At 46.5% G+C, this 26751-nt stretch overlaps 2 protein-coding genes across 5 annotated transcripts in view; one reads left to right on the top strand and one right to left on the bottom strand.

Moving 5' to 3' along the window:
- Window positions 1-701: 701 nt before the first annotated feature.
- LOC144179019 (proton-coupled zinc antiporter SLC30A2-like) overlaps window positions 702-26751 on the bottom strand; it is a 56590-nt gene continuing 30540 nt past the window's right edge. The window contains exons 1-8 of one of the 3 annotated variants that reach the window (XM_077707191.1): window positions 18431-18573; window positions 17330-17468; window positions 13632-13778; window positions 11831-11984; window positions 10261-10462; window positions 8718-8823; window positions 6669-6803; window positions 702-3874 (exon numbers count right to left, since the gene is read on the bottom strand). In XM_077707191.1, the coding sequence (XP_077563317.1) occupies window positions 3732-3874; window positions 6669-6803; window positions 8718-8823; window positions 10261-10462; window positions 11831-11984; window positions 13632-13778; window positions 17330-17468; window positions 18431-18511 (1107 nt within the window). In that variant the 5' untranslated portion in view covers window positions 18512-18573 and the 3' untranslated portion in view covers window positions 702-3731. The other 2 variants (XM_077707189.1, XM_077707190.1) reach the window with 2 other exon arrangements.
- The window catches only part of LOC144179017 (zinc transporter foi-like), a 101833-nt gene continuing 93708 nt past the window's right edge, over window positions 18627-26751 (top strand). Inside the window, exon 1 of one of the 2 annotated variants that reach the window (XM_077707181.1) lies at window positions 18627-18767. The gene's annotated coding sequence lies outside the window, so the exon portion shown is untranslated. Of the gene's footprint in view, window positions 18768-18896; window positions 18921-26751 lie in introns of those variants that run through there. The other variant, XM_077707187.1, reaches the window with a different exon arrangement.

The raw sequence follows: 26751 nt of genomic DNA, 5'->3' as shown, positions 1-26751 counted from the left end.
TATGTACTCGCAAGTTGTGCAGCATACAATTGTAGTAACAATTTAACAATACGTAGAAACCAAACGTCACAGTATTTGTGTGTGTGTGTGTGTGTGTGTGTGTGTGTGTGTGTGTGTGTGTGTGGGGGGGGGGTGATGGGAGAACATCAAATTGCTGGCATTCGCTGGGGGCAGTTCACAGAATTGCCTGCAATTCTCTCTAAAATGTGCGGCTTTAACATGCACAACATAATCACTTTCTGGGGGTGTCAGTACAACGAGGGGCAGATTACCATAGGATTCTATTAGCAATGTTCCCCCACGTGTTCATATATGTATATATATATAATGCTTTCTCTTGTTTTTAAGCAAATAATTTGAAACAAGAATCCGCTATCCTGTACAATTTTACTGCTCTGTGAGGCAACACAAGCACAAAACAATGCTCACAGCTAAAAAAAGACAGCACTGCACACCTCAACCACAAAGCCATTGATCACAGCATCGCAAACCTCCTTCACCCTGTGACAATGCCAGCCATCCCAGAACTGCAAACATAAGCTGACTGCATCAGCTGACTTGATATCGACAACTTTATTGCACTGATATGGACCTACTGGCCATCTCTAGTATATATATATAAAAAAAAACCTTGCAAGAAAAGAAAAAGTAACTGACCCTGCACGACACCAGGCAGTATTGCTCAAGCAGAAAAAACGCGCTTCATACATTGGCTCTGTCTGTGGTCGGAAAGTGTGGCCATCTGTTGTATGTACATACTAGTTCACTGATACCACAGGAGCCTTAACACAAGCTCACCGTTCAGCCGTGTTTGAGGCAAGCCCTGTCTCCATCATCTTACTCGAGGATGTTTCCTTTTCTTCTTACAATGTCTCCACCAATGTCAGCCATAAGCAAACGCTCCACTACCAGAGTCTAAGTATCAAAGCAAGCACTCCCCCATGGAACCTTTTAAAGAAGCCAAGAGTAGTCGCTACCCAATCCACACAAGGCCCAACGTTAAGCTGTTCGAACCTAGCTCAAACCGTATTTACATACTGGTGCACCCTACCAGTAGCCTACATCTTAACTGCATCACATTGAGGGAAGAATACAAAGTGACTCACCATTAAAAGAAGAAGAAGGCAAAGAAAAAAAAAATGCAGGAAACAAAACGTTCTGCTCACCCAAATCTTTACACAGCAAACTCTGAACTTAAACGCCACCACAGTCAGCCTAACCATATTGCGAACTGATAACTAACTACCTTTACTTCACATACCCTAAAGTTCCAAAAGAATGCCCGCCCAAAGTACAGAGACGTGAAGAGAAAAATACAGGATGGGCGATCTTTCGGGTCAGGTGCGAAAAACAGGAAAAAAGTGGCCGCACCACCAACCAAACTAAAACTGCGGAGATATCAAGAAAAAATACCAGATGGGCGAACTTTTGGCTCAAGTGCGGAAAGGACAAATAAGTGACCGCACCAATGCATGAATAGATGATTCGCGTTTATTCTGTTCTCTCATCGACGCTAAAGCCATCGTTTTTAAGGGGTGGGAGATCTATGGGGTCTTTTAGTAAATTCAATATTTTGCCCCTAAAAGGGGCGGGCGATCATACGGGGCTGGGCGTTTGCTCGGAACTTTACGGTGATTACTAGGCTTTGCATGGCAGCCGTTAAATGCACAAGTTTACTTTCACAGGAAGGAGACAGAGGTGTGGGCTAAGTTCACAATCAATAGGGGGGAAAAAAATGCGGAAAATGGTGCAGTGTAACACGTTGAGCTAGCACTGTCCTCCGAGAAAGATGCACTAATGAGAGCTGGTCACGTGACTCTAGCGATTTGCGCTGAAGAAACATGCTGTAGCATGGGAAGTGGCAGAGGTTGTGGGGAGATCCAGGATGTGCCGACAATGTTTATCTAAAAGGTGAAACGCCAAATATCCTCAGTACTGCGTTTGACGGCCAACACCTCGTAGCATTACAAAAATGTCTCCCAAAAGCACAAAGTACAAAAATGTGAGAAATCGTGGCAAAAGGAAGTGTAGGCTTGATGTATGTGTGGGGGTTAAAGCTGAGAGACGGGATACGCCTCTAAAAGCTCTGCCAGCAGCCGACGGTTGAGTGGTACCAACGGAAAATAACGTAAGAAAAGACGAAGTCTCATGATGACGTGCAGCTCAAAGGCCAGGGAAAAGGTTTTTGAAAATTTGGGCAGGAATAAATAGCTTACATGCTCGCAAGCAAAATTGTGGCTGATCAATTCTTCAAAAAGAAAACGTCTATTTTCTTCTAGACATCCTATCTGAAACTTGCATTTCTCATGCAAGAACTACAAATTAAAAACAGAAAAACAAGAAGCCACGCACAGTCGCAGTTTCATTCGCATCCGGCACATTTTGGCAGGTTCATTTGTAAGGGAAATGCACCGCTACTAGCCACTGCACAACCTTCACTGCTGTGGCTATCCCTGCTTTGAGGTGTGCAGATTGAGATCAGCATGAAGGGAAGTGTAGGAGCAATAGATGCAGAGAACGAGTGCTCTTTACCACAAGTGGACAGTTCTTTGAAAAAGTGGCACAGTCACGTGACACGTAAAGCGTGCTGTAAAATTGACGCGCTGTTCAGTACGGCTAGGAATCGTCTTACTACATCAGGAGTGCATTGCTTAGGCAAGAAAGCAGAGAGGTTTAAGTGCACTTGGAAAATAAAATGCCTACACTCGCCATACCTCCCCAATGACCCCCACCAGTTTAATTAAAAGGTGGAACGTGAACACCTCGCAAGAAAACCCTGAAGCCATTCTCCTCTATAACGTTCTTCCAATGGAGTCTCAAAATTTTCAATATGATTGTGCAGGTAGCGGCGTTACTGCCGCCAATCTTGTAATACTAGGAACACTTCGTGGAATCAATGAAATGCACAACGTTTGGTTTTTGATTCGGCTGCAGTTCTAAGTTGACTAAACAAAGCAGTGTCCATTCCAATCTAAACTAAGAGGCAGCAGACTTGCTATGCCAGAATGCCAACTACACCCCCCACCACTGAGCCACATGAGATGATGTGTAAGCTGCATACTTCTACTCCAGGGGCAATGTACAGCATCAATTACAATTCGAATAAATGCGGGTTACGACTTAAAACTGACTAACAGATCAAAGCTAGAAAAACTGCAGGAACAAGTCCCCTAGGTCTGAAAAAGAAAGGAAACGAATAAAAAGGAAAGAAGCATAGCGGATTACAGCTTTCATGCATTTTGAAAGAACACAACAAATGCAACCATTAGTTAGAAACAGTGAGAGAGCCTTGACTACAAGAGTGACAAGGGTATTCCTTGAATTGTATCATTACCTTCCTTGGCAGTTAACCAACGACAAATGCAGGAAACAGAAGAGGGGAAAACCTTCCATCGGAGATTCAGGCTAACCGATAAGTGAGAACCAAGCCGGGGCAGCCGAAAGGACCATTCCATGGGCAAGGGCACGAAACTGGGCTGGCAACTCTGCCGAGGCACGCTCGTAGCACGGCGCAGGCCGTGCCAAGCCGTCGATGGCAGCACTTGCGGCAAGCAGGATTGTCTTCACACCACCGACACACAACGCACCTGCGGTGGGCAGGGCACTGGACAGGGGGGAATCGCTCGCAGGTGCTCGAGAACCACACGCATCGGTGTGGGACGTTGCCGCCGCTGCGCTGAAGTGGCGCGACCTCTCTTGAGGAGTGGAGGGGCTGAGTGGCACGGACTCTGTCAGGGCCCCTTGCAGGCGTCGCAGGACAGCATCTCGGTGGGGCTGAACGGCTCCACCTGGATGGTGGAGTTGTGGATGCCAAAGCTCTTCTGCACCAGCCTCTGGGCGGCCTGGAGCACGGCAGCGTGGTCGGCGTCACCGTCTGTGACATGGCGCAAGCGCAGACAGAGGGTGAAATCGATGTTCTGAAGTCTGGTTGAATCGTATTGTTACTCCGACGTCGTCACATCATATAAACTGACGTATGGCCCAATTACACTTCAATTAAGCGGCGCCTCGGCCAAATTGCTTGTCTGTATCAAGCAATCCTTGGTATTGCCTTACCCTTTGATGATAACAGAAAACTATCTGACAACATAGTCGCACAAACTAAAATTTAACACGCATTTCTGAATTGGTGTACTCGTCAAAGTTGTCTAAATGATTGTCAAAAATTAACTCAATAGACCTTATAAACAATCCCGAGTTCCAAGGTTGGCATTATAACCTCTAAATACAACCTTCGCTTTAACATTGTTAGCAGCGGTCAGTCATCTGGCACCGCACCATGACACTTCTGGACATTACTTATGCTAAAATTTCCCCAGATTACAGAACACTGTTTTTTTCTGGTGCCCGACACTCAGGTTGCCTCTTCAACCCATTAAACATCAAATGCCCGTATGGCACGACTAACCTTTTAAAGTTTTAACAAATCCTTCTTTTCCTGAATCCATTGTGTATAAACACAACTTTTTGAAATTCAAACAATTTAACGCAATTTAAACAAGGTAACACAAATTACTACACTTGTCAACAATGGCTTTCCTGCGATTCCAGTACCTTCCACGTACTGAGGTCGAGCGTAAATTTACGGTAGTTGGTACGTAACAAAACTGGACGAAAAGGGTAGAAGTAGAGAGACACAGCAGAAACTAACAATTTTCACGTTTGCTGCATGAAACGACTAGATACATGATTAAAAGAAGCTCACTATGTATAACTTAAACAAGCGAGAAATGATAAAACAGATGGTGAAACAGCCCATTGGAGTGCTACGCACATGCAAACAAATATGGCAAAAGAAAAAAAAATACAGTAAATGTTCATTAATTCGAACTCAAAGGGGACCATAAAACTGTACAAATTAAGCAGAGTTTGAATTTCTGGGCGGCCGCTAGAGTGAATGGACTTCACGCCACACTTTACTGGCAGCACACAAAGAAGCCAGCTCTGGACTTGCTATCACGAATTAGGCGCTAATACACGTTTGTAGCGCACACCATGTGATCGCAGGCGCAGAACCAAAGCCCTTCCCGAAACAGCGATCGCGGCACAAAGAAAACCTGCAGCGGCATGCGCCGGAGCGCTGGCGCCGGCAGCGCAGCGCCCGCTGCGGAACCGAAATAAGCTGTCACAGCTGTTGTATTTCTAATTCGTTGTTTTTCATCTCCAGTAAATTTGGTTTGTTTCGAATTTGCGACACATTGTAATCACTCTGGGCCGCTATCCGCAAGGAGCGATGGCAACCAGGGGATCCCAGTTCAAATTATCGGGAGTTTTCTCCCATTGCAATACAATGGGATGTGCCGGGACCACGGCGTCAGTTCGAATTAACTGTAAGTTCAAATTAACCGAGTTCAAATTAATGAGCTTTTACTGTATTACAACACAAAGCCATTGCGTCTGAAAGGTCTTGTCCAGGTATCTAATTATGGCACTCAGCCACCCTTTTTTAAAATAGCATAGGCAAGCTTTTAAGATTTCTAAAGTGCCTGCATCGCATTAGCGTTTGAAAACAGTACAGGCCCCAAAAGCAGGGGCTGCACTCTGAGGTTATGGCTGACTTGCTGCCAAGTGTCTTGGGGAACGTGCCTACAACAGACACACTTTCACCAGCACGCTAATGTTTTCCTCATCTAAGGTTTACTTGGCTGCCCTAATCAGCAGGGACAAGCTTCGATCATCTTGCTGTTAGTGTTGTGGTATTTCCAGCCACACATTTGCCATCTCCTGTGGCCAGCAACAGGTACGAAGCTTTCTCATGCTAAATCATTGCAACACCAATTAATTGTCACAAAATTACATTTGAGCCCTCCCGTGGCTCACTGAGGCGATCTCTGCCACAATTCCGCTCTTCCTACTTTGTGGCCAGCCTTGCATTACAATCTTGCAAAGCCTCAGGCCGGAATAAATATGCCTTCCAATATTTCATCATGGCACTACCATCAGCAGGTAGAAAATAAGAAAAATTAAATGAGGTGGAAGTAACATGGTGAAACCCTGAACGCGCTAAATTAAGAACTGCAAAAGCATTTCACACTTTACTGGTCACACGAGAAACAGCACAACTACATTTGCTACAAAACACAAGCGCAATCTACGAACAAGACTGGCTGTGTGTTTTACAGTTCTCATCACCTACTTCGCAAAGGTTTGCGAAAGTGATTTAAATTAACTTCTAACTTAACAGCTATGTGCAAACTGCCAAGGACCAGAAGGACCACCTCTAGACTGAACGAAAGAACGTCGAGTGTCCTGGACAAGTTCTTTTCAAAATAAAGGCTGTTCAAAGACATCAAGCCACTGTGTCATCCCCGTAGTAAATGATAAAACTTCCTTCCTGTTCATAGCCGTGCCACATGCTGCTGCTTACAGCAAGTCAGACTCCACAGCTACTTCTTGCCCTCGTCCATTGCTAGAAAATGTTTAAGCAAAGAAAGGCGTATCCCCACTGCAGCTGCTTCACGGCTAAAGCAGTGTGTCCAGTTGTTAGGACTGCCAACAAACACAATTATATTCCCAAAGCCTGTCATTTAAACATAGGCCGGTGTGTTCAGAAGAAAGGGGGGAATTCACCGAGATTGCAACGGGATCGCACGTGGCCCCGGTGAACAGGTACACGACGGCTCACACAGCGACCACCCAGGGTGCGCCCCACTCCCCTCTCGACTCACCCACGGCCAGGTGTACAGCGAGGGCGTTCTTGTCCACAGTCAGGGACCAGACGTGCAGGCTGTGGGCCATGCGCACACCCTTGATCCCCTGCAGGGCTGTCTTTACCGATGAGTAGGTCAGGTCTCTTGGAAAGCCTGCACAGATAGAATGGCAAGTCAAACTAACACTGACCGAAACCAGATAGTTCGCGGTTGTGCTTAGTGAGAAGTTGGCGAGTCGAAGCCTGGGATGCCAGCCATTTTTTTTTACGACGGCGCCTACTTTGTGGCACAGGCATGCTCCTCGTCAGAAACATTCAAAGAAGCGACAAACATTTTTTTGCCCTGTAAACAGTGCTGTGCTCCAGCAAAGCCCTCACAAAGGCAATAACAGGGCAGGTCCAGATCAGAGTGAAACTTGCAGCTGAGAGTGCCAAAGCCATTTCTAGGCTCCCTGGGATGCTGAAGTGGAATTACTTTATTTAGGATTTAAATTTATTGAGTTAATATGTCTATTTCTTTTCAAACAACCTGGCCAGGTTTCTTTAGGAAAAACAAAACAACAACAACAACAACAAAAAAAAAAACAAGTGCAGCTTGCTTGGTCCGGAACACTTCTACGCAATAAAAGAAGCAATGGGAGGAGGCTTCAGGGGGATGACCACGAAATACTTGCTTCCCGACTAACGGTGATGCCAGGGACAAAAAACAGCCTTAATTTCAAGTTATACCTTGCACTTGTGTGAGCAAATATGTTTACTTTACTCTGAATTTGCTTCACAGAAGCAAAGGACTGATATCCGACAAAACAGAAGCACAGATCAGCGTCCTTCTCAAGAATGCACGTATGCCACAGCCGAGTTGATGCTGAGTTGAAGCAAGGAAGGCAGCTTTAGTTACACACCATGAAAAGGTCATTTTTTAAAAGCACCTTTGGCTAAACCAAATAACCAGTCTGAGGCATGCAACAAACATAACGAAACAGTAGCAAGCAACATTAAAGGAGCCATGAAGACAAAACACAGGTTTGGTTCATTCAAAAGATCACCTCGTTAGAATCATACTGACACCACTTTTATTGTAAACTGCACTCAAATAAGCTATATAATTAGGAAAAAAGGGAATGGCCATGCGACCCACCAGCTCATTTTCCGCAACAGAACCTATGATGTCATACCAGCCTGCTCTGCGATTTGAGGAGGCCGGCAAAAGCAAACGCAAATTAGGCAGAGCTTATAAGCTTGTCGAACGAGCTATTTCCTCTGGGCAACAGCGCGAAAAAAGACGTGGACGAAAGAAACAGACAGGACAAGCGCTGTTTGCCCAGAATGACGCCATACCAACTTGCCCAGCTCACTACTCTGTTAGAGCTATTTGCGCCTAAATGTAATGCATATCCATTTTACAGCAGTAAAAATTGTGCGGGAAACAACAAAAGTTACGAAAATACACGTAAACATAGAAGTACCGCAGAGCACTGCTGTTGGTACTGGGCACACCATGCTTGTTTTAGCTGCACAGCACTCCGGTGCTTCGGAGTTGTCTTACACGATGCTGACCGATTGCCGTAAGCGACGTTGCCTTACGTGACCCTGTTTGTCAAGCATACACCATGTTTCACGAAGCGATTATTTTCTACCGTAACAAGAACAAGCCAGGTGTAAATACGGTCAAAAACAAAGCAACGGCGGAGGGCTGCGTATGCTAGCGCCATCTGGGAGGTTTGACGGCAGCAAGGCTGCAGAGCCGAATGGCGCAGTCGAAGTTTGTTCGTATACGTGCCGTTATGACTTCATTGCAAACATCACCAACACATACGATTTGGCGGGAGGATCGATATTTTAACCTAAATTGATTAATTTCTCAGTGAATATGGCATCATTTGCTGCTGCGCAAGTGCTGGGGACACTAAACGGCGAAATCTTTCAAATGAAACAAACTTGTATTTTGTCTTCATGGCTCCTTTAAAGAACCCACAAGGTAACACATCGTGGATAATAAATTGTCGGCAAAAAGTGGTAACCCGCCATGCTCCCGCAAGGGAAGCACCCGCCACACGCGTGCGCTCACCTTCCATAAGTATGAGCACGGCGTCCCTTAGGATGGCCACTGTTGTGAAGAGCACGAGCGCAGAGAAGATGAACGTGCAGATGGGGTCGGCTATCTTGTACTCGGGCTGCAAGGACACACGCGGTGAGAAACGGAATGCAGAGAATTCATGTTCATCTAAAGAACTTGTTACTAGCAACGTTCAGGCAAAGCACAAGAAGGGAAAATGGCAAAACGTGACATTTTACAAATCACCCCTACACCTCTACCTTGTCTCCTCAACAGACACGTTGGAGTGGTTAGATGATAAAGGAGGGGGTGGGGGGCCATTAAGGGGAAAGGATAAAAAACAATCTGAAACGAACATCCACCTTTTTACGTTTCCGAAAACATTTTGTCTTGGTTTTAGCTTTGTGTTGTGAAACTACTTGCTCTACATTTGCAAAGTGCTGGAGACGCTGGCGCAACCCCAAGTGCTCTTTGCTGTCCTTGTGAGATTCTGAATTGAAAGTTTTGAAATTGAAAGAAAGGATGGCAAGCCCTTCAGACTCGAGCCACCAGTAAGTTGGAATGCTTGAGAGCTGTGGTGTCGCCATGTTACTTCTATTGGAACTGTGACTGATAGTTAGTGTTGTGTTGGACATAAAACATGATTGCAGAAAGGCACTTCTCACTTGTTGGTTTTCGGTTGGTTTTCCCTCTACCCGGCAGAGTGACAACCAACAAGTGAGAAGTGCCTTTCTGCAATCATGTTTTACATTCAACACAACACCAACTATCAGTCACAGTTCCAATAGAAGTAACATGGTGACACCACAGCTCCTGAGCCATTTCTGCAGCATTACAAAGCCACCGTTAAATGGCCAGCCACAAACTTGCCAGCTAGGATAAAGCCATGTGCTTCAACTTTTAATTAAGCTTATGAACTCAGAAGTTTGCTTAATTGAAATTTATAAACAATTTTGTTTTTTGCACTCGTTTGGTCTCGCACTAGTATCGACAGCACCCGGGCCAATCTGCTTGTAAATAAAGTGTTAGAGATGGGAGCCAATTTTTGCCCAGGGAGCAAGTACATTTCTTCAATTTTCTGCTTTATGTTTTCAACATAGTTCAGAAACAAAAATGTACTGCCTAGACTGCCGTCTGAAGACATTCCTGATCAGCTTTGGTGTATGCCGCCAAAATGCAAGACAAAGCATGCATGTAATTATGACACAACCGATGTCCATGATTACTTATACATTGATTATATCTGATGGCAAATCAGCTTCTCGTTTTTTTATAATGTCAGCTAATTACAACGGATCCAGTTTGAATGCACTGTTTAAATGCATTCCCAATGTAGAGCCATCAACGTTAATTACTGCCGACATGATGATGTAGAGGTAATGTTTAGGTGACCACTCCCAGGCCGAGAATGCTTTGCTTTTGCGCTGCAATGCATTTTCCGTGCAAGGCAGTGAAGTGGAGTGCAAGTTCCCAGTTCTAGCAGAGGGGGTCGTCACTGCAGGGGAGAAGAGGAAGTCGCAGGGGAGGCTGCATCTTTTGGGAGGAGGCAGGATACCTTGTACTTGATGACGTAGGCCGAGATGAGGACCCCGATGCTCTGCAGCAGGTCCCCCAGGACGTGGATGAAGGCTGCCCGGATGTTGATGTTGGTGTGGTCCCCGCCCCCCTTGTGGCTGTGGCCGTGGCCCAGGCCGTGGCTGTGGCCGTGATGCGCACCCCTCGCACAGGGGCAGCAGCCGTGCAGTACCAGCCCCATGCTGGAACACAGAAGAAGTCGGTAGTGCTTACTGAGATGCAAAACTGAGCAGCCATAGAGAAAGCTGAAAGCATCAAAAGTGACGGAATGCATCGCCCGTCTTTCTGAAGCGCTACGTGTTGATAGAAATGTCATTCAACCGTTTCTCCTTGCTTTTGATAACTTGGGGATGGGGGGACGTGATGAAAAAAATCTCAATTTCTTGCATATAAACGCACCTATGGATTTCTGTTCTACTGGGTTCCTCAACCAATAGTGAGCACTTCCACCGAGTTTGGTCATTATCGGCAGAGTAGAAAAAAAAAGCCTTCATGCTGTACCGACGGGGCACGCACACCGCCAAAACCACATAATGCCAATGCCAGTCTCATGGGAGTGCCCTTAGAGCAAGAGAAAAGCTCAGCACAGCGTGAGTGCCCTAGTCAGCAAGATTAATTTTCACATCTTCTAACACACTTCACCTCTCCGTTAAGGGTGCCGTGGAACCAAAACTAGTAATGCAGAAGAGACGCCCAAAGACTCCGTTCACATCCCTTAGAACCGTGGAAATAGCAATGGCCTTGAGTGTGCTCTGGTATGACGGTCCATTGGGAGAATGCTGGAAAAGCTAGATCTGGATTACGGGCAAAGCGGGCAGGTATCTCAACAGAACAGACAAGGGTAGCCCCAGAGCGGAAAAGAAAAGGCATGGGCTGGAAGCAATTGCCAGGATGCAGTGCAGAGTGGAAGAAAGAAATTCAGCATACACTACAGGGGCATTTGGTTGATCACAGATGCCTAGAAAATTAAATAACGTGCTGTACAATTTCTCAATGAATTGCTCTCAATTTGCCCTTTTTGAGGAAACTAAGTTTCAGCAAAACTATCTTCTTCACAGAGCATGGCTAAACCTTGGTTCCATGTGCGTTTTTGACTAAACTTTTGTAAGGAAAAGGTGAAGTACTTATTCCAATTCGTACTTTCTAAACACAAAAAAAAAAATCTTCCTACCTACAAAATGCAAAAAATACGATAAACACAGAGGGTTTATAAGAGATGATATTTCTATGAAAAAAAAAAAAAGTCAGAACCCGCCGACTGGTTAACCTCCCCTTGTAGATTAGGCTGCTCTGAAGCTACCCACAAAAACAAAACGTGTACATATTTTGTATTCCTGATATTAATAGATTTCCTAAGCTGCCACACTCAGTTACCTTTCCTGGTGCACATAGCGTCACTCACAATTACACCAGAACAACCAAATTTTACGTATGTTCTCGTAGCAATGGCGTGAATCATCCCTGAAAGGTTCACCAACTGGCTCGGCCATACCCCTTCTACCCAACGTAACATCTAAGCATGCAGCTTCAAAGCCAGAAGGGGCACGCACATGATGTTCATGGCCACCCCCGTGCCAGAGACGATGAGCATGATGTCGGCGTCAATGTCGTAGTCGCCGTGGTAGATGCGCTCCACGGCGGTGTACACCAGAATGCCCGTCAGCACCCAGATGAACACCACACTCACCACTGCACCCAGAACCTCTGCAAACAACACACACCGGGGAGACGTTGTAAGGGGACGTAACTTGAGACAGATTTGACTTGGAACGCAATAAATGAAGCTTACACCTTCTCCATTCTTGCGTTTAAGCAAGCAGTTTTGAGTAATAACCACATGAAAGCACAAATAAAAGTGACCTCTATAAGTACTGCTTCTCTCGTGTGTAGAAAATAAAGTCACTATTTTGCCTTTAAAGCTACAACGCAACAACTGGATCCCATGTATTTACGACTATCCTGGCTTCACCGATGTACTCCTAACGTTACTCACACAAATGTTTTTTTGTTTGCATGCCCTGGAAATATGGTATCAACAGCTGAAAATTCAACGCATGATACAGAGCCCAACAGAGGGTCAACACTAACCGGACGAACAGAGTCAACAAGCGCGCTGGCGCAATTGGATTGCTTTTGAGCACTAAACCTTGTACAGTCACTGGCTCACATCTCTCTCCGTTTGCCACGAGTTTGCCAAGCGCAGCAAAACGCAATCAAAACACACATGACCCTCCGTTCCACTAGTTTTCCGACGAATCAGTGCAGAAGGCGCAATTCTTGCCTCTACCAAGATTTGGACTTTTTTTCTCAACGAAAAAAAAAAAAAATAAAAGAGGAAAAAAAAAAAAACCCAACCACAAGCCCACCCCACCACTGTGCAACTCGCACCTTTAAAGGAGTACTAACATGAAATTTCATGTTGGGTTTTTTGCACTGCTATGGGTGCCTACTAGCCCACTAATCATAAAATGGCACATCAGATGGTTGATCGCAGCGTAAATATTTGTTTACTGCCTTGTTTGTTTGAGTCGGTTTCGACGCCATGGTTGAATGGTTGAAGTTAGGGGTGTGACCATTACATGAACGTGTTCATTACATTACACGTGCGCATAAAGTAATACTGCAGTAAATTGGCTGAAACACTCTACCAAACCTAGCCCACTTATCCCCTCATAATAGCAGTGAAATGGATGCCCAATGAATAAACACAGGGCCAAACAAGCCATTGTCAATAACACAAAACAGTCAATGTTTTTGGGACAAGTAACCACCATTGGTGTTCAATTACCAACAAGAAAACTTTGCCCCGGTTACGAGAAAACATGTAAACTGCCACTAAACTGATGGCAAAGAGACCACGCTCTGGGAATTGTGCCACAAGGCAGATGGATTGCAAATGTTGTTTTCTTCAGATGGGCCGCATGCTTGGCATTCTTTTTAGGGTTACAAATAACAAATCTCCATCAAGTTCAGTTTAGCACACCATCATAGCACTGCTTGTTAGGCTACGAGCCAAAGTAGATTGACAACAGCTGGACCGTATAAACTGGGTGCCAAGAAGCAGGACGGGATGCAGAATGGGACACTAAGCGAGGAACGCGCCAGGTTGACAGGCAACAAAAAGCGCTTGCACGTTAATGAAAGAAGCCTTCATTCCACAATGGCTATCGGACAGCACGTGATAACTTTGTCCACAGCAATGGGAAGCAATACTCGAAGAAGCAGTGTGCACCTTTACGGTCATAGATATTACGAGTGGTAGAGCTGACTTGACTGTGGCAAAGCAGGCACACAGACACATGTGGGAGATGGGATAAGAACTTTGCGAGGCCATCTTAAGTGGCCACTTACCTGCCCGGTAGAAGCCAAAGGACATTCTTTTTGTGGGGGACTTCTGGGCAATCCACACGGCGAAGATGGAGATCAGGAAACCCGCCAAGTCGGCGCATAGGTGCGCTGCATCTGACATGACGGCTAGACTATTTGACAGGTAGCCGCCTGAAGGGATAGAGAGATACGGAAGGGAGAAAAAAAACCAGAAAAACAATCCAGATGAGGACCATTTTTAATGTATGTGCAACAATGATAAAAATGCAATTGGAATGTCGCTTTCACCACACTATCCTTGATGTCCGAACAGTGCTGGAAGACTTATGCTTTAATGCAAGCCGATTACTGGATGCCCCATTAGCGGCAAGGGCTAGTCACCACTAAAGGGCTTTATATTTCACAGGAAGTTTTGCACTGCTATGCCTCTCTTGCAACACAGGTTTGGCAAGTTAGCTAAAGGTGACCTGCGAGAAATAAGAAGTAACGGCACCCAAAACCATACCACACATTTTAACTTCATGAAATGGCTGACCTCGCTTGTGCAACACACATACCACATACTCCCTTTTGTTGCCCTGGCCATCACTTCTGGTACCCACACCAAGGCATCTGCGCAATCTCTATCACCCAAATTGTCTATACAGCAAGAAACAATAATAAGGACCCTCCCGAGAAGAGTAACCCACAAGTGCTGGACGCCAGGTCTACGACTCACGATGAATTCACACCAATGCCGAAAATTCCCCACTAGGGTAAAAACAACCAAAACAATGACAGCAAATAATAATAACAACCACTATGATAATAATAACAACAACAGTGTAATAATGATGTGACTCACAAAAATAAAGGATACACACAGAAAGAGAGTGGCGATTATGTTAGGGTGCATAAATGTCGCACATGCATATTTTTTTTTCCCACAGGTGCATTTGCCTACTCATTTCCTCCAATATTAACGTGCACAGCTTAACAATGCTTCAACGAGCAGTGTGCAGCTGCCTGGTCAAAAAAAAAAAAAAGAAAGAAAGAAAAGCAAGAGAACAGCTGTGGCTTCCTGTGACCCCGCAGTTCCCATTAGCTGTTTTGCAGCTGAATTACTGCGCAGCGCTCCCCCGGTCTGCAACTTTGCCCAATGTTTTTTTTTTCTTACCCGTGACAGGGACAACTTGATTACTGTGTACACTTTACAAATGCCAAAACGTGTAGAGAATTTGATGGCACAGGCACAGTGGGCCAACTTACTGGTAAACGAGGAAATTCCCGGAGGAAAAAATTTCGTGTATGCACCGGAGGCACTGTATTGTTAGGATTCTGATCTTGCCCATATAAATATTTCTTTTTCCAAACTTCACTGCGAACTATAAGCTTCCAAATCATCAGGATCTTTAAAAAATAATAACTTGGAGTCGGCATGATTTCTTGGGCTATTCGTTCAGGTGGGAAACAACAATTCCCCTCTTTGTCGCCCCCCCTTTTTTAACAAGCCCATTAATACCCCAGTCGAGACTGCAGCATAAATCACCGACAAATATGCGTAATGTCGCAAAGCTACACGACACACATTGACAAACTGCAAGAAAACTCTTACATTAAAATTTTTCTCTTTTTTTTTCCATTGCCCTAGCACCGTGCTCGTGATTACGTCAATGAAGACCTTGGCTAATGTCCAGTACTTGCTTTAAAGAAATTTTTGACTGCTTTATTTTTCTTGCACTGCTTACAAAATATTAACTTATCATTCTAGTTGCGATAACTCCGCAGGCACAAGAAAAAAGGAAGTGCTGCAGTGGGACAGGAGAGCAGACAATCAGAAGCGCCAGGGGCTAATCGGCCTATGCACTGTACTGCTGCAACAGTCTGATAAGGACGCATACACCACAGAGTCAACACTCGACTTTCCAGCCTCCACAGTTGCAGTCGCTTGAAGTAAGATTAAAGCTGATAGCACACAGGACAATGGCAGAGCTACAGCGCTGCTACTGCGATTTCTAGAGTAAGTCAATGTCGAGCATTGATAGTGACTTTAGCACGTGCGGAGGCTCTAGGTACCACACGCAAACATTAGGTCTAGAGCAAATGAGTGCTGTAGCGAACACTGCACAAAGCAAGGCCGCACGACAATTTTGGTCCCAGTGAAAGCTACAGCCCAACACAACAAGACTCCAAACTCATGCCAATTTAAGCCACAATTTATGGTTAAAGAGAAGTGATGGCTTATCTCGAAACAAGCATTCCAAAATTTGTTGCTAACGCTTGAAGGGATCTTTAAGACAAAACACAACTTTGCTCAAGTTTATTGTAAGAATTATCCTTTGGTAACTCAGCTCCATCCCGGTGACGAAAGAAGTTTTTAATGGAAAAAGTGCAAAAAGAAAACTCAAATTTCGTGCCACAATGATGTAGTACAAGCCAGCGCTACAAACATAGCTATCAATGTGTACGTTAGCCTTCAATTGATACGATCAAACGGAACTAGAGGCCCCACTAAAATTGCCTAGTCATCTTTCTTGGCGTTGGCTTAGGCTGACAGCCACCAATCGCACAAACAAGATTCCGTGACGTCAGAGAAATTGCTGGACAATACTAGGGAGCCGCAGCTGCTTCATGTTTTCTTTAATACCACGATCATTTGTTTGAAGTTTGTGATAAAATTGGTACAATTGTTATCAGGACAAAGCAGTCTCTTTAATAAACCATACTTCTACATTGTCTTCGTGGGATCTTCAAGCTGTACCACTGCACTATATGTAGCATTTTTCCTTCATTGCAACTTGACAAACGAGTGGGACACCTCCAATGAAGGACCCACAATATGACTGCAAACATCGCTGCTGCGCCAATTGCATTTCTCTAATTGTTTTACACTTGCAAAATATAACTGGGCACCTCCAATGAAGGACCCACAATATGACTGCATGCTTCACTACCGCAGCAATTTCATTTCTCTAGTTGCTACCTTTGTAAAATATAACTAAACTACCTTTTGGTGTCGATGTTTTACTTGACTTAGAACCCTGAAGGAACTGAACTCAAACATTCGAAACAAGCAATTGGCCAGCACCGCCAAATCAGCCCCCTCTACGGCAACCCATTTCACACCCAAATCCCAACTCCCAGTGAAGCAGTCTCAATTTTTACCTAACCAGCAAAACCACTTCTGTTCACCAACAGAGGCATGTTAATGATTAACACCATTTCTGCCTTTGATTGGTGTTTCACCCAGACGTATCATTCGCTTTGGCTGGAAGGCATCTCTATAGAGTTGCATCTCCTAATCTGCAATTATGAATAGTGATTAATCAACAAAAGGGTCTCTGGCTACTTAGTGAGGAGTAGGGGTTTTGCTGGTGCGGTAGAAATTGAGACCGTAATGATAAGTCACTATTTCTTGCTTTGTTTGGGGTTTCACCTACACATATCACTCATTTTGGCTGGGGTTTCGTCCCCACGTACGTATCACCAGATTTAAGTCTAATAATCTGTACTTATTGAGTGATTAATCAACAAGGGTGACTCTGGCTAATTAGTGAGCAGTGACGGTTGGGTAAAAATAACATCAAGACTGACTGTCCCAACAAAGAGTTGTGATACGGTCGTGGGATGAGTTGTCGGAAAGGGGGAGATTCGGCGACGCTTATTAGACCCTTGCCCACAGCATTTGCATTGCGAAAGTTCACAGGCAGTTAAAGCACGAGGTATGAAAAAGCTCTACTTGCCTACTATCTCGGCCACCATAAATGTGAGGCAGATAAGGCTGCTAGCGACGAGTTGTCGCTGCGCCACTTTGGAAGATAATCTCGCCTGCTGGCGTCCGTGGCAATGATGGGACTCATCGCTGTCGTCTTCACTGGAATCCTGGGCGAAGAAAAAAATTGAAATCAAAATAATCTTGTAATACAAACGTGACTTAATGGCTCACAACAATCCTCGTACGCTGTCAGGAAATCTCAACTGCTTTCTCGCTGTGTGACAAGCGTACTCAGCTGTGCGTATAACGTGACCGCTAACGGTGCAAGTAGCTCGTTTTGGACCGAGCCACAAAGTGCAGTTTCCTACGGTAAACGTAGGCCACTGGGATGAAGGAACATTTGGACAAACGCGTCAACGACTATGCCGAGCTCGCGAGCGAATCACTCACACTTACGTAAAGAAGCGCGGTTCCTTCGCCGTTATTTTGCCTGTAGTTCACGTGAGAATCTGACACCACGACAGACGCAGCTTCGCTGTTGTGTTGCGCTCCGTTGACTGAGTTAACAGCGAAGCCCGGGGGCAGTCTGGTTTGGCGAGTGCACTGGGAAGACAGGTCACCAACGTTGCGACAGCGTCGACACAAGCAGAAGTCTTCGTTATCATCCATCAGGCTCAGCGGTGCACTGGTAATGTCCAAAAGCTCTTCGTCTCCGGAGGCGGAGTCCTCGGAATAGTACGCAGCCCGATCACCGGCGAATAGTTGCTTGACTCTGTCACGAAGATTGGAGATTTTCGAGGAACCGCCGGCTGCCATTACAGCTGATAAGGCCAGCAGACAACCTCGAGGAGGCGAGCGACGGCGCGGGCAGCTCCGACCGCGAAACAACTGGATTGCTCACCCGCACATTCGAGCGTCCCATATCGTTCACAACCGAAATCAGCCAGGACGCGCCAAGTTTCAAGGACCACTATGAATTAATAAAAGATGAGCGCAAAGATTGCAACACGTAGTTGATGCAGTCATGGGAGAAATTGTATCAAATCGGGACCGCCAATACGACATCAGAGAGCGCGGACGGATGCGTTGGCAGCATTCATCGCGACGTAATGATAAAGCTTATATTTACCATTTTGCGCATAGTGTCCAATAAATCTAGAACACATTTTGCCTCGTAACGACCAGGCTTTGAGTTTTCATAAATTATCATAAAAGTTATAAATTCGGTGAAATGTCCCGAGAACTACTTTTTGTACGCGGACCCAGGTGGCGTTAACAGGCACAAAAACAGAAGCAGGCGGCGCTCGGCGAGCTATCGAGCAGCTGTCCGTGTTCCGGTAACGTCATTTCCGATTTAGGGTGGCGTTTTCCTCTTTGCATTATCCCCGCCATATTGAGGGTGATCTGCACACGGCTCCAACCTGAATATAGTCCCGCGGGGATATTTAAAGTCGCAGGAGATACAGGTAAGATACGATTTCATCACTGCTATCGCTCGCGCGAGGCACCGTTAACCGCGGTTCCGACGCTGAGCAGACAGCCAGCTCTGGCGAGGTGACTTTGCCGCGCTACGGCGTATGTTGCCGTATATGGGAGGATGGTGAATGGCTTCCAACAACGTAAGCCATCCTCTGATGCTGATCCCAGTGGGTTTGGGTGCACGGCGGTAACGAGTGGCAGGTGTCCACGGTCTCGTAGTGCCATGTCTCGTCGTCAACGATTCATTCTCACGTCAGAGCACGGGCATGCCGCACTAAGCCTTTCCGACGACCGCGACGCTTTCTTAGAACAGCCTGGCTTGTCGCGAGCTCGAACAGCACGCGAACCGGCGCGCGTCTGACTTCTCTATCTTTTTTTCTTTTTACCCTGCTCTGTTACTCATCTTTTTTTTCTTTGCAAAAAGTCGGTTTTTTTATATAACTGAATAAATTTATGGCGCGTGTTTCGAAGCGGTCTATCAGCCAGCGTGTGCCCATGTTTAGCCTTGAATACGAGAGCTTCAAGTCGGCTTCTCTGTATGAACCGCTGTGATTTCCGTTCGTTGAGCACTTAATTAGGATGTCTCCCGAGGTTCTGTTTTTGCTGCTAGCGATGCCAAGTCGGTACTAAAGCGTTCCGATAAGGATGCTGCGCGATGACAGCGCGACTTCTCGTGAACGATGGGCGGAGTTCCGCGTTGAAGTGTTTTTACTCTCCTGTGAAAGCAGTTCGACGACAAGAGTTGCGCTGACAATGCCGGCGTGGCGGGCGCGCGGAACGCTTGCGTTAGCACGTGTCGCCCGGTTTCGTGTGCCTAGGGACTCGTGTTGAAGTCGGCGGAATTTTTAATTCCTCCGTTTCCGCCTTCTCGTCGGGAAATGCCGCATAAATTAAGCGGCGTCGCTGTAGCCGCAGTCAAGTGCGTGTCACTTTTGCTGTAGTATGACCTCCCCGACCGGCTGTGATGGAAGAATGAGAGTGAATTTTATGCACTGTGTGGCCGTAGCGTTCGAGCCCTTTGCCAAGAACTGAAAAAAAAAAAAAAAAAAAAAAAAAAAAAAAAAAAAAATCAGCGTCTGCTAGGGGCTTCGCATTTAATTCGCAGTTTTTGGTTCTTTGCACCAAGAAGCAGGAATTTTCTTTGTGTGTGGGTGTGTCAGATTGAGCGCCTCTGTGTGCACGCGCTGCAGCATTAGTATCGCCCAAATGGGGCGTTGTTTCTTCAGTCCGGTACCTAATATATTACGCCACTTGTAGAAGTGGCCTGAATACTAGTACTGAGAATCGTGGTCTGCTTCAACGAAGTTACGTGCGTCGAATACTCCGTGTTCCGCCTGCCGGCCTGTAGACCTGCTGTTCTTTTGATGAATCTTGAACTTCTACTCGCCTATGTCTGCAAGCCTTGACTATTGCGTGTTCTGTTTTGGTTTTGACGCGCGGTTAGTTGCTTCTTCAGCTGTTTTTCGTCGGGCCTTCGGGAGAACCCGAAAGCGTGCGCGTTCTCAAACGCGTTACATCCGTGGCCCAGTCGCTGCTGCTGGGCGCGAGGTTGCGGGTTCGATACTCGGTCACGGCAACTGCTTTTCTGCTGATTGCGAAAGAGAAAAGAAAACGCCCATATTTCTAAGATTTAAACAAGTTCAAAGTGCTGCTGATGTTAGCGAATGAAACTATGTACCGATGACTGCTATTTTAGAGAAGTAAAAAAAAAAAGAGCATTGGCAGGGGAATTATTTTGGGGGGCGCTAAAAACAGCTTTCCGCATTTATTTGTTCTGGCGTGGTTCTATAAGTATTCATGAAAAACGTGCTGTACACTCGTTCTGTAAGGCTTGTTGTACTGCGTGGACCCGAGCTGATTCACCACGAGGTCTTTTTGTTTTGATTGTAACTGAACGTCCTGTAGAGTCAGCAGCAAATGAAACATTTTGGATAGTACAGCAGCCTGTATTAAGCTCATGGAACCAAATAGAAAGTAAACACTCAGTTAAGTAATTGAAAGCTACGTACCGGTTCCCTCCATTTGAGCGTAAAAATATTGAAAGTTGTAATTATTTTTCAATTTGATCATTCGCGTTGATTATCTGAAACAAATCAACTAATACAAACAAGAGATTGACCACTAGCCAGTGCCCATTTGTGACACATCCCCCCGTTAATTGTGATAGCGTTGCAGCCCATCTAGGCGTGTTTTTCGCGCCAAAAATATTGGCGCGCCATTTCGAAATTCATTTCCTCTGCGTGTGTGGTTGTGCTATTGTCTCGTTGCAAATCAGCCACCGCCACGCAAAGGACTTTGGCGCGACAGTGCATGTCCACGCGGCGTGCTTTCCGCCGAGTGCTGGTTTCGGCAATTTCGCTCGGAACTATTGTTGGTCAACACCCCTTTTCCGCCGTTTGTTGGGCGGACGAGAACTTCACGTGGCAACCCAGCGCGATTTCCCCACGCACAGTAGTGACCTGCACAACATCCCCTATCGAAACCTTATGTTGCAATAGGGGCGCCGTTGTTTCAGTGTGTAGAAGACGTTTTCTCTCTTTAGCGACCTGAGTTGACTAGTAGTGTAGTAAGCTTTGACGCCGGCGTGGAACTTTCAACGGCACACGAAAACGTTTCTGTCAAAGAAAAGAGAAGAGGCACTTGTCGAAACAACCGACTTGCTCTTATTTTTATTGCGTAGGTAATAGATGGGGGCATGTCGGCACGATGGGGGCATGTCGGCAGAGCAGAGAACGAGAGTGGGGAGGGCTGCCTTCGCCAACGCTGGCGACGTTGCCAGGGGGACGTCAGGTTGCAGCGCGGCTCGTCGTCTGCCTCTGCCGACGGGCCGGTTCGGTCTCGCAGCGTCTCGACGGCTCCCGCAACTCCCCCCACCGCATGTACGCATTATATGGAATCGAGCCTGCAGCCGGTGCGGATGGCGACAAAATGCCGCTAAGGCAGCAAAAAGCGCGAACAGGCAGACAGTTCCGCTGCGGACTTTTGAAGCCGGTTTAAGGCGCATGCGTATCGCGCCGACCTCAAGTTCGGTAGGGACGAGATGCCCGCGCATACTTTTGAAGGTCCACCTACGGACCTTTCATTCATTTCTTTGTTGCTCGTACAGTTAGACCTTGCGATTACGTTCAGATCGCACCGTCTGTACGAGGTACTGGTTGTGCCCGGCAGCGGTGGCCGGATGGTGTCCGGAGCGAAGAGCGCTACGTGCATCCTTCGCGGCAGGCGCCTTCGCCGTTCACGGAAGGAGACTGCTTATGCGTGTCTGTGGACGTATCTGAACGTGTTGCATGCGTTCTAACGCTGCGCGTGCTTTCCTGTGCCGCGTATAAATAGCAGCAACACGTCTTTGCCGCCTCGGCCGCATGAGTTACCTGTCTGTTGGCGTCATGTAATAAAACCGCGTCTGCCTCGGCTCAGCTGGTCACCCGGAGTAAACGCTCTGAGGCCGTCGGTTACTGCAGCACCCAAATAGAAAGGCGCCCTTAGAAACTGTGTATTCTTCACTCCGTTGACTCCTGTTGCCATCTTCGGCTCCGAGTCGTTACTGGCATCGCTGGATTCGGCAATAAACTAGACTATGCACGCCATTCTTTTGCGTTCGGCGTTTTTTTTTTAAGTGGTCTAATACTCCGGAAGCGTAGGAAACTAAAATAAGAAATGAGAACTTCGCTACAGGGCTAAATCTTCCGTTAAAGGGGCTGCAGTTTTGGACCAGCTTGGGAGGGCGGCTATGAGGGACGAATGAGCGTGAATTGACACCGTTTTAAAGTTTATTCGGGTAAATGATTGACACGAATATGTGCTGAAAATTCGGCGCACTTAGAAAAGGAGTGGGCAGAGCTCTAATTGGGAACTCTTTGATTGCATAGTGAATTATAAAATTCAGCACCATGTCATCATCATCCCTGCACCGTAGGGAGACGTAGGTCGCGGGTGTTTTTCTGTCAAATTCAAAATTTGGGGTTGTAACGCTTCGAATGTGTACATTTGGGACATGTGAAGTGCTGGTGCTTTTCTGCTCCCTTTTTCTTCCCTTTCTTGCTGCTGTCCCTTCGTGTCCTTCAGTTGTCGTTGTATTGAACGAACGTCGTCCCTCACCATTTCTTCCTTGATACATGTGCTGTGTGTGTACTTCGCACTCGGTGTCTTGAACCTCCGTTGGGATGGATGCTGTTTTGTCGCTATGTGTTCGCAACCGTGCCTCGTCGTGCAGCGGTCCGTTTTCAGCTCTGCTTTTTCTCCGCAGCCTCTGAAAAGTTGCGCTCTTGAATTCAGATTCCATGTCGAATGCCTCTCTGCTGCTAAAGCGCCAGAGGACAATTCCCTTCGGGTTCCAATTTGCAACCTATACAATAAACAGCAATTTTTCTGACCCTTTCTTTAAGGGTACGTTGTCCCCTTCCCGCTTTGAAGACTCGCGTAGCGGGCTTTATGAAGCTCATGGAGCCATCGGGAAATGATAATAGCAATGTTTCAAGCCAGTGCGTCAGCAGCATTGATAGACAACGTCGTTCTGGCGTAGTGCGAAGCCTCCCAATTAAGGTCACAGAGGGAAAGAATGCCGCGCGAGCGAGAAAGCCCGTTGCTAGGCAACACCCAGGATAGTCTGTGCCTGATGCTGCAGGCGGGAGCGTGCCAGGCGCGTCGTCTGCTACCGCGAATAACAAAGCGGCACTACCTGCGCTGAGTGTTGCTACAATTCGAAAGCACCTCAGTGAAACGACTTCACGCCTGAGCGTATGTCTCCTGACCTTGAAGATTCGCGTCGCGGGTGTATGAAGCTCGGCGGTGAAAGTTGGCACAACGCCAATAATGAAGTCAGCGGCGCAGCTGTCATAATAGTGGCCTTACTCTGCGGCATAAAAGAAATGAGAGGAAGTACGTTCACGTGACATTCGGGTTCACTTCGTGGCCCACGAAGTGAACCCAAAACAAATGCAAAAACGCAGAAACAAATTATAAAGGGTCGTCCCAGGAATCGTTAGACGACCCTCTACTATTTTTTTCTGTGTGTGCCCGGCAGACGACGGAGGAGACGTCGCTGTTGGCCGGCGACGTCTATAATCTATATAATACAATCGTCTATATAATCTCCCGGACTGTGACCGAATGTGTGGTCCCTTTCATTTACCTGTCCCTAGCAGTTTTGAGCAGTTTCTGGGGAGTCCAAATCTGATCTCACAATGAAAATTCTATGGGCAAATAAAATACGGGGTTACTCAGGAGCAGATCCTGGCAGTGCGAAATAACGAATAAAGGAGGCGTAAAGCTGCTTCGATCATTTTGTGTTCTTGTCTGGCACTGTTATTTCACAAATGACGATTGACGTCCGGTGCACTTCACTAGGCATGGCTCTCCCATATATGACGTCACCACCGCCCTCACGGCCTTCTCAGCGCTGCTCGAGGTAAGAGCAGCTGATAAGTTCACGGCCTTTGACTGCGCCTGCAGTCCACCAACACGGCAGCTACGTCGACGTCAGTGCAAGCTATGAATTCCTTTTTCGTCTACATTGTAACTACTTGTCACCGTAATTTTTTTTCCTCACTTTCGCAGAATCCAGCACTGAATATTCAGTTGTTGCAGCAAGATGTATTTGCCCATGCAAAATAGTGGGTCATCCGTTGAGCTTCGAAGCGCCTTCACGGCAGACTTTGACGGGACCGCCGCCGAGCCCACACTAAAATAATTTACGCACTTAAAGGACCCTGCAACACTCTTTCGAAATTTTTCGAACCCTTAAATGCTTGCAGAACGTAGTCAACCAGCTCATCCGGTACTTAGATTAGGGGGTCGCAAAGTACCTCAGCCAAAAATGACTCCTCCATGCCCATCAGATAACTTAGAAACTCGCTCGAAAGATTTTTTTCTCTTTGCCGGTCCTGGCGTTCTTCGACCGCTGAGATTACGCTATTGCAGAGATGTAGCGGCTATTGGCCGGATTTTCTTCAGTTGCAGCAGTGAATATGCATTCGATAGCCACTTTAAAAGAAAGCCACAAGAGCGAGGAAGAATCGGGAGGCGAACCTGCTGTGCCAAGCAAATCACACAGTGCCGCTCCGTGCTGCTGATAATTATAGCTTTTGCAGTGCTTCCGGATGCGAAGGAAGTGGTGAACGCGTTTATGAAATGTTTTGCAGAGTCCCTTCAAGGGCAATTTATTGTCTTTAACTGACACCCTTACAATCTAGCAAAAAAAAAAAAAAAACCGCAACAAAACGTTTTTAAAAGGTTTGTAGCACGCCTAACATCGTTATATTATAGCAAAAACGCAGCAAAACACTCATATCGTTAGTAACATCTTAGGCCGGGTTGAGGATGTCGCCGCAACTGTCGTAATAGCTTTAAAGAATGACGTCATTACACGTCTAAGCCAACCGAACTGCGTGACATGCCGTTTTTTTTTTACGTCCATAGATCACGATATGGCTTTTGCGTCAGCACTCTGTCGTTTTTATATAACACCCGTTAAACTTTGATGCCGTTTAACCTTTAAACCTTCCGGTTAAACCCATTCAACCTGATAACACCCGTTAAAATGGTGTTTTCTTGTGTTTTTGCTAGGGTGCAAGGGCAAAAAGGGTGTAAATAACTTTGTAGTAGAGGAGGGTGGAAGGAAGCGGCGTTCCCGCTAAAATAACGCCCCAGCTGACGCGGGAGCTTGTGTCGCATTCACATGAACGCCCCTTCCATTGTATTTTTTTTTTTCTTTCTAAAACCAGACGGTGAGCGTAAATATATTTCGGGCTTCCCCGCAGCTGCCGCCAAGCCACCTGCAGCTCTCGTGCGCGTGCTGCTGCGCAGTCACTGAGTGGGAGGGCAACGAAGTGTGATCGAAGTCGCATTGTTCCAGATCGGCCGAGGACGCGGAGAGGGAGGGAGGGAGGGGGCGCGGGGATCTCGGGTTTCCCGCCACCGGAAACCGCGAAACCGGGAATCTCGGATGATGAAACAGTCACGAGCGAGTGAGTTCAGCAGGAAGATGGTACGACCACGATAGTATAGCGAACGGATGGCGGATAATTCTATTTCGATATATCGACACAATTGCGAATGTGCGATTCATGCGAAGGTTTATTTTCGGCGTATATAGGTTGCGATAGTAACGGATGGATGAAGGGAACATTGTTTTGATATAGCACAATTGCGAATGGTACGCGGGCTATCGATGCGAAAGTTTATTGTATTTTGTACGTAACACAATTGTCACATGGGTATCTGACTAATACGAAGGTTTACCGGCGTGAACGTTGTTTTCTTCTGTCGGGACAGGAAGAAAACAACGTGCGTTTGTGCGTTGATTGTTCTTGGAAAGTGCCTACGTCGTATAGCCTTTCTTTTTTTCATCGGATGCTTGCGTATATTTATAAATTCTTTGTTCTACGCATCGCACTTCGTTTTCGTGTGCGATGAATGAGTTTTACGTGCGGCGGCAATTGCGGGTGAGGGGTGCGTGCGTTTTGCCGTAGTTATATCGACACACCGAGTCGGTCATGTTATAAGCTCTTGCGCATGTGTGGGGAATATTTGCCTAATAAGCGTTACTCGAGCCACCCCGTGTTTTCTATAGAGCTTTCCGAATATTAATCATATGTTTCATTCGACTCTTCACTGCGCTCACTGTATAACATGCGGATTTCCCCGCATAAAGTGCACGCATCGACAGAGCGACACCGACTAAATATCGAAACAATCCTGGCGCTACGCAGGACAAGAACGAAGGATTACACAAACGAGCGGAGCGAAGTCATTTCGTCCTTCGTCCTTGCCCAGCTTAGCGACAGCAGTGTTTTGATTAAAGATAATCAAAGCCGTTCCACTCAATGTGAAAGCTGTCGGAAGTGCAGAGCATTGATTCGCCATAATGGGCTGTAGCGCCGTTATCCGCTCACGGCTGCCACCCAACGTAATTCAAATTTCCAGGCTTCGCAGTGCTCGCCCGCCCTGCCTGAAACTGCGCCAGCGGGAGTT

Source organism: Haemaphysalis longicornis, unplaced genomic scaffold (assembly GCF_048455015.1).
Source record: "Haemaphysalis longicornis isolate Haplotype H1 unplaced genomic scaffold, Haemaphysalis longicornis Haplotype H1 scaffold_4, whole genome shotgun sequence".
Lineage (NCBI taxonomy): Eukaryota > Metazoa > Arthropoda > Arachnida > Ixodida > Ixodidae > Haemaphysalis > Haemaphysalis longicornis.
Note: the sequence above shows the minus strand (reverse complement) of the source record. Positions and strands in the feature narration are given on the sequence as shown.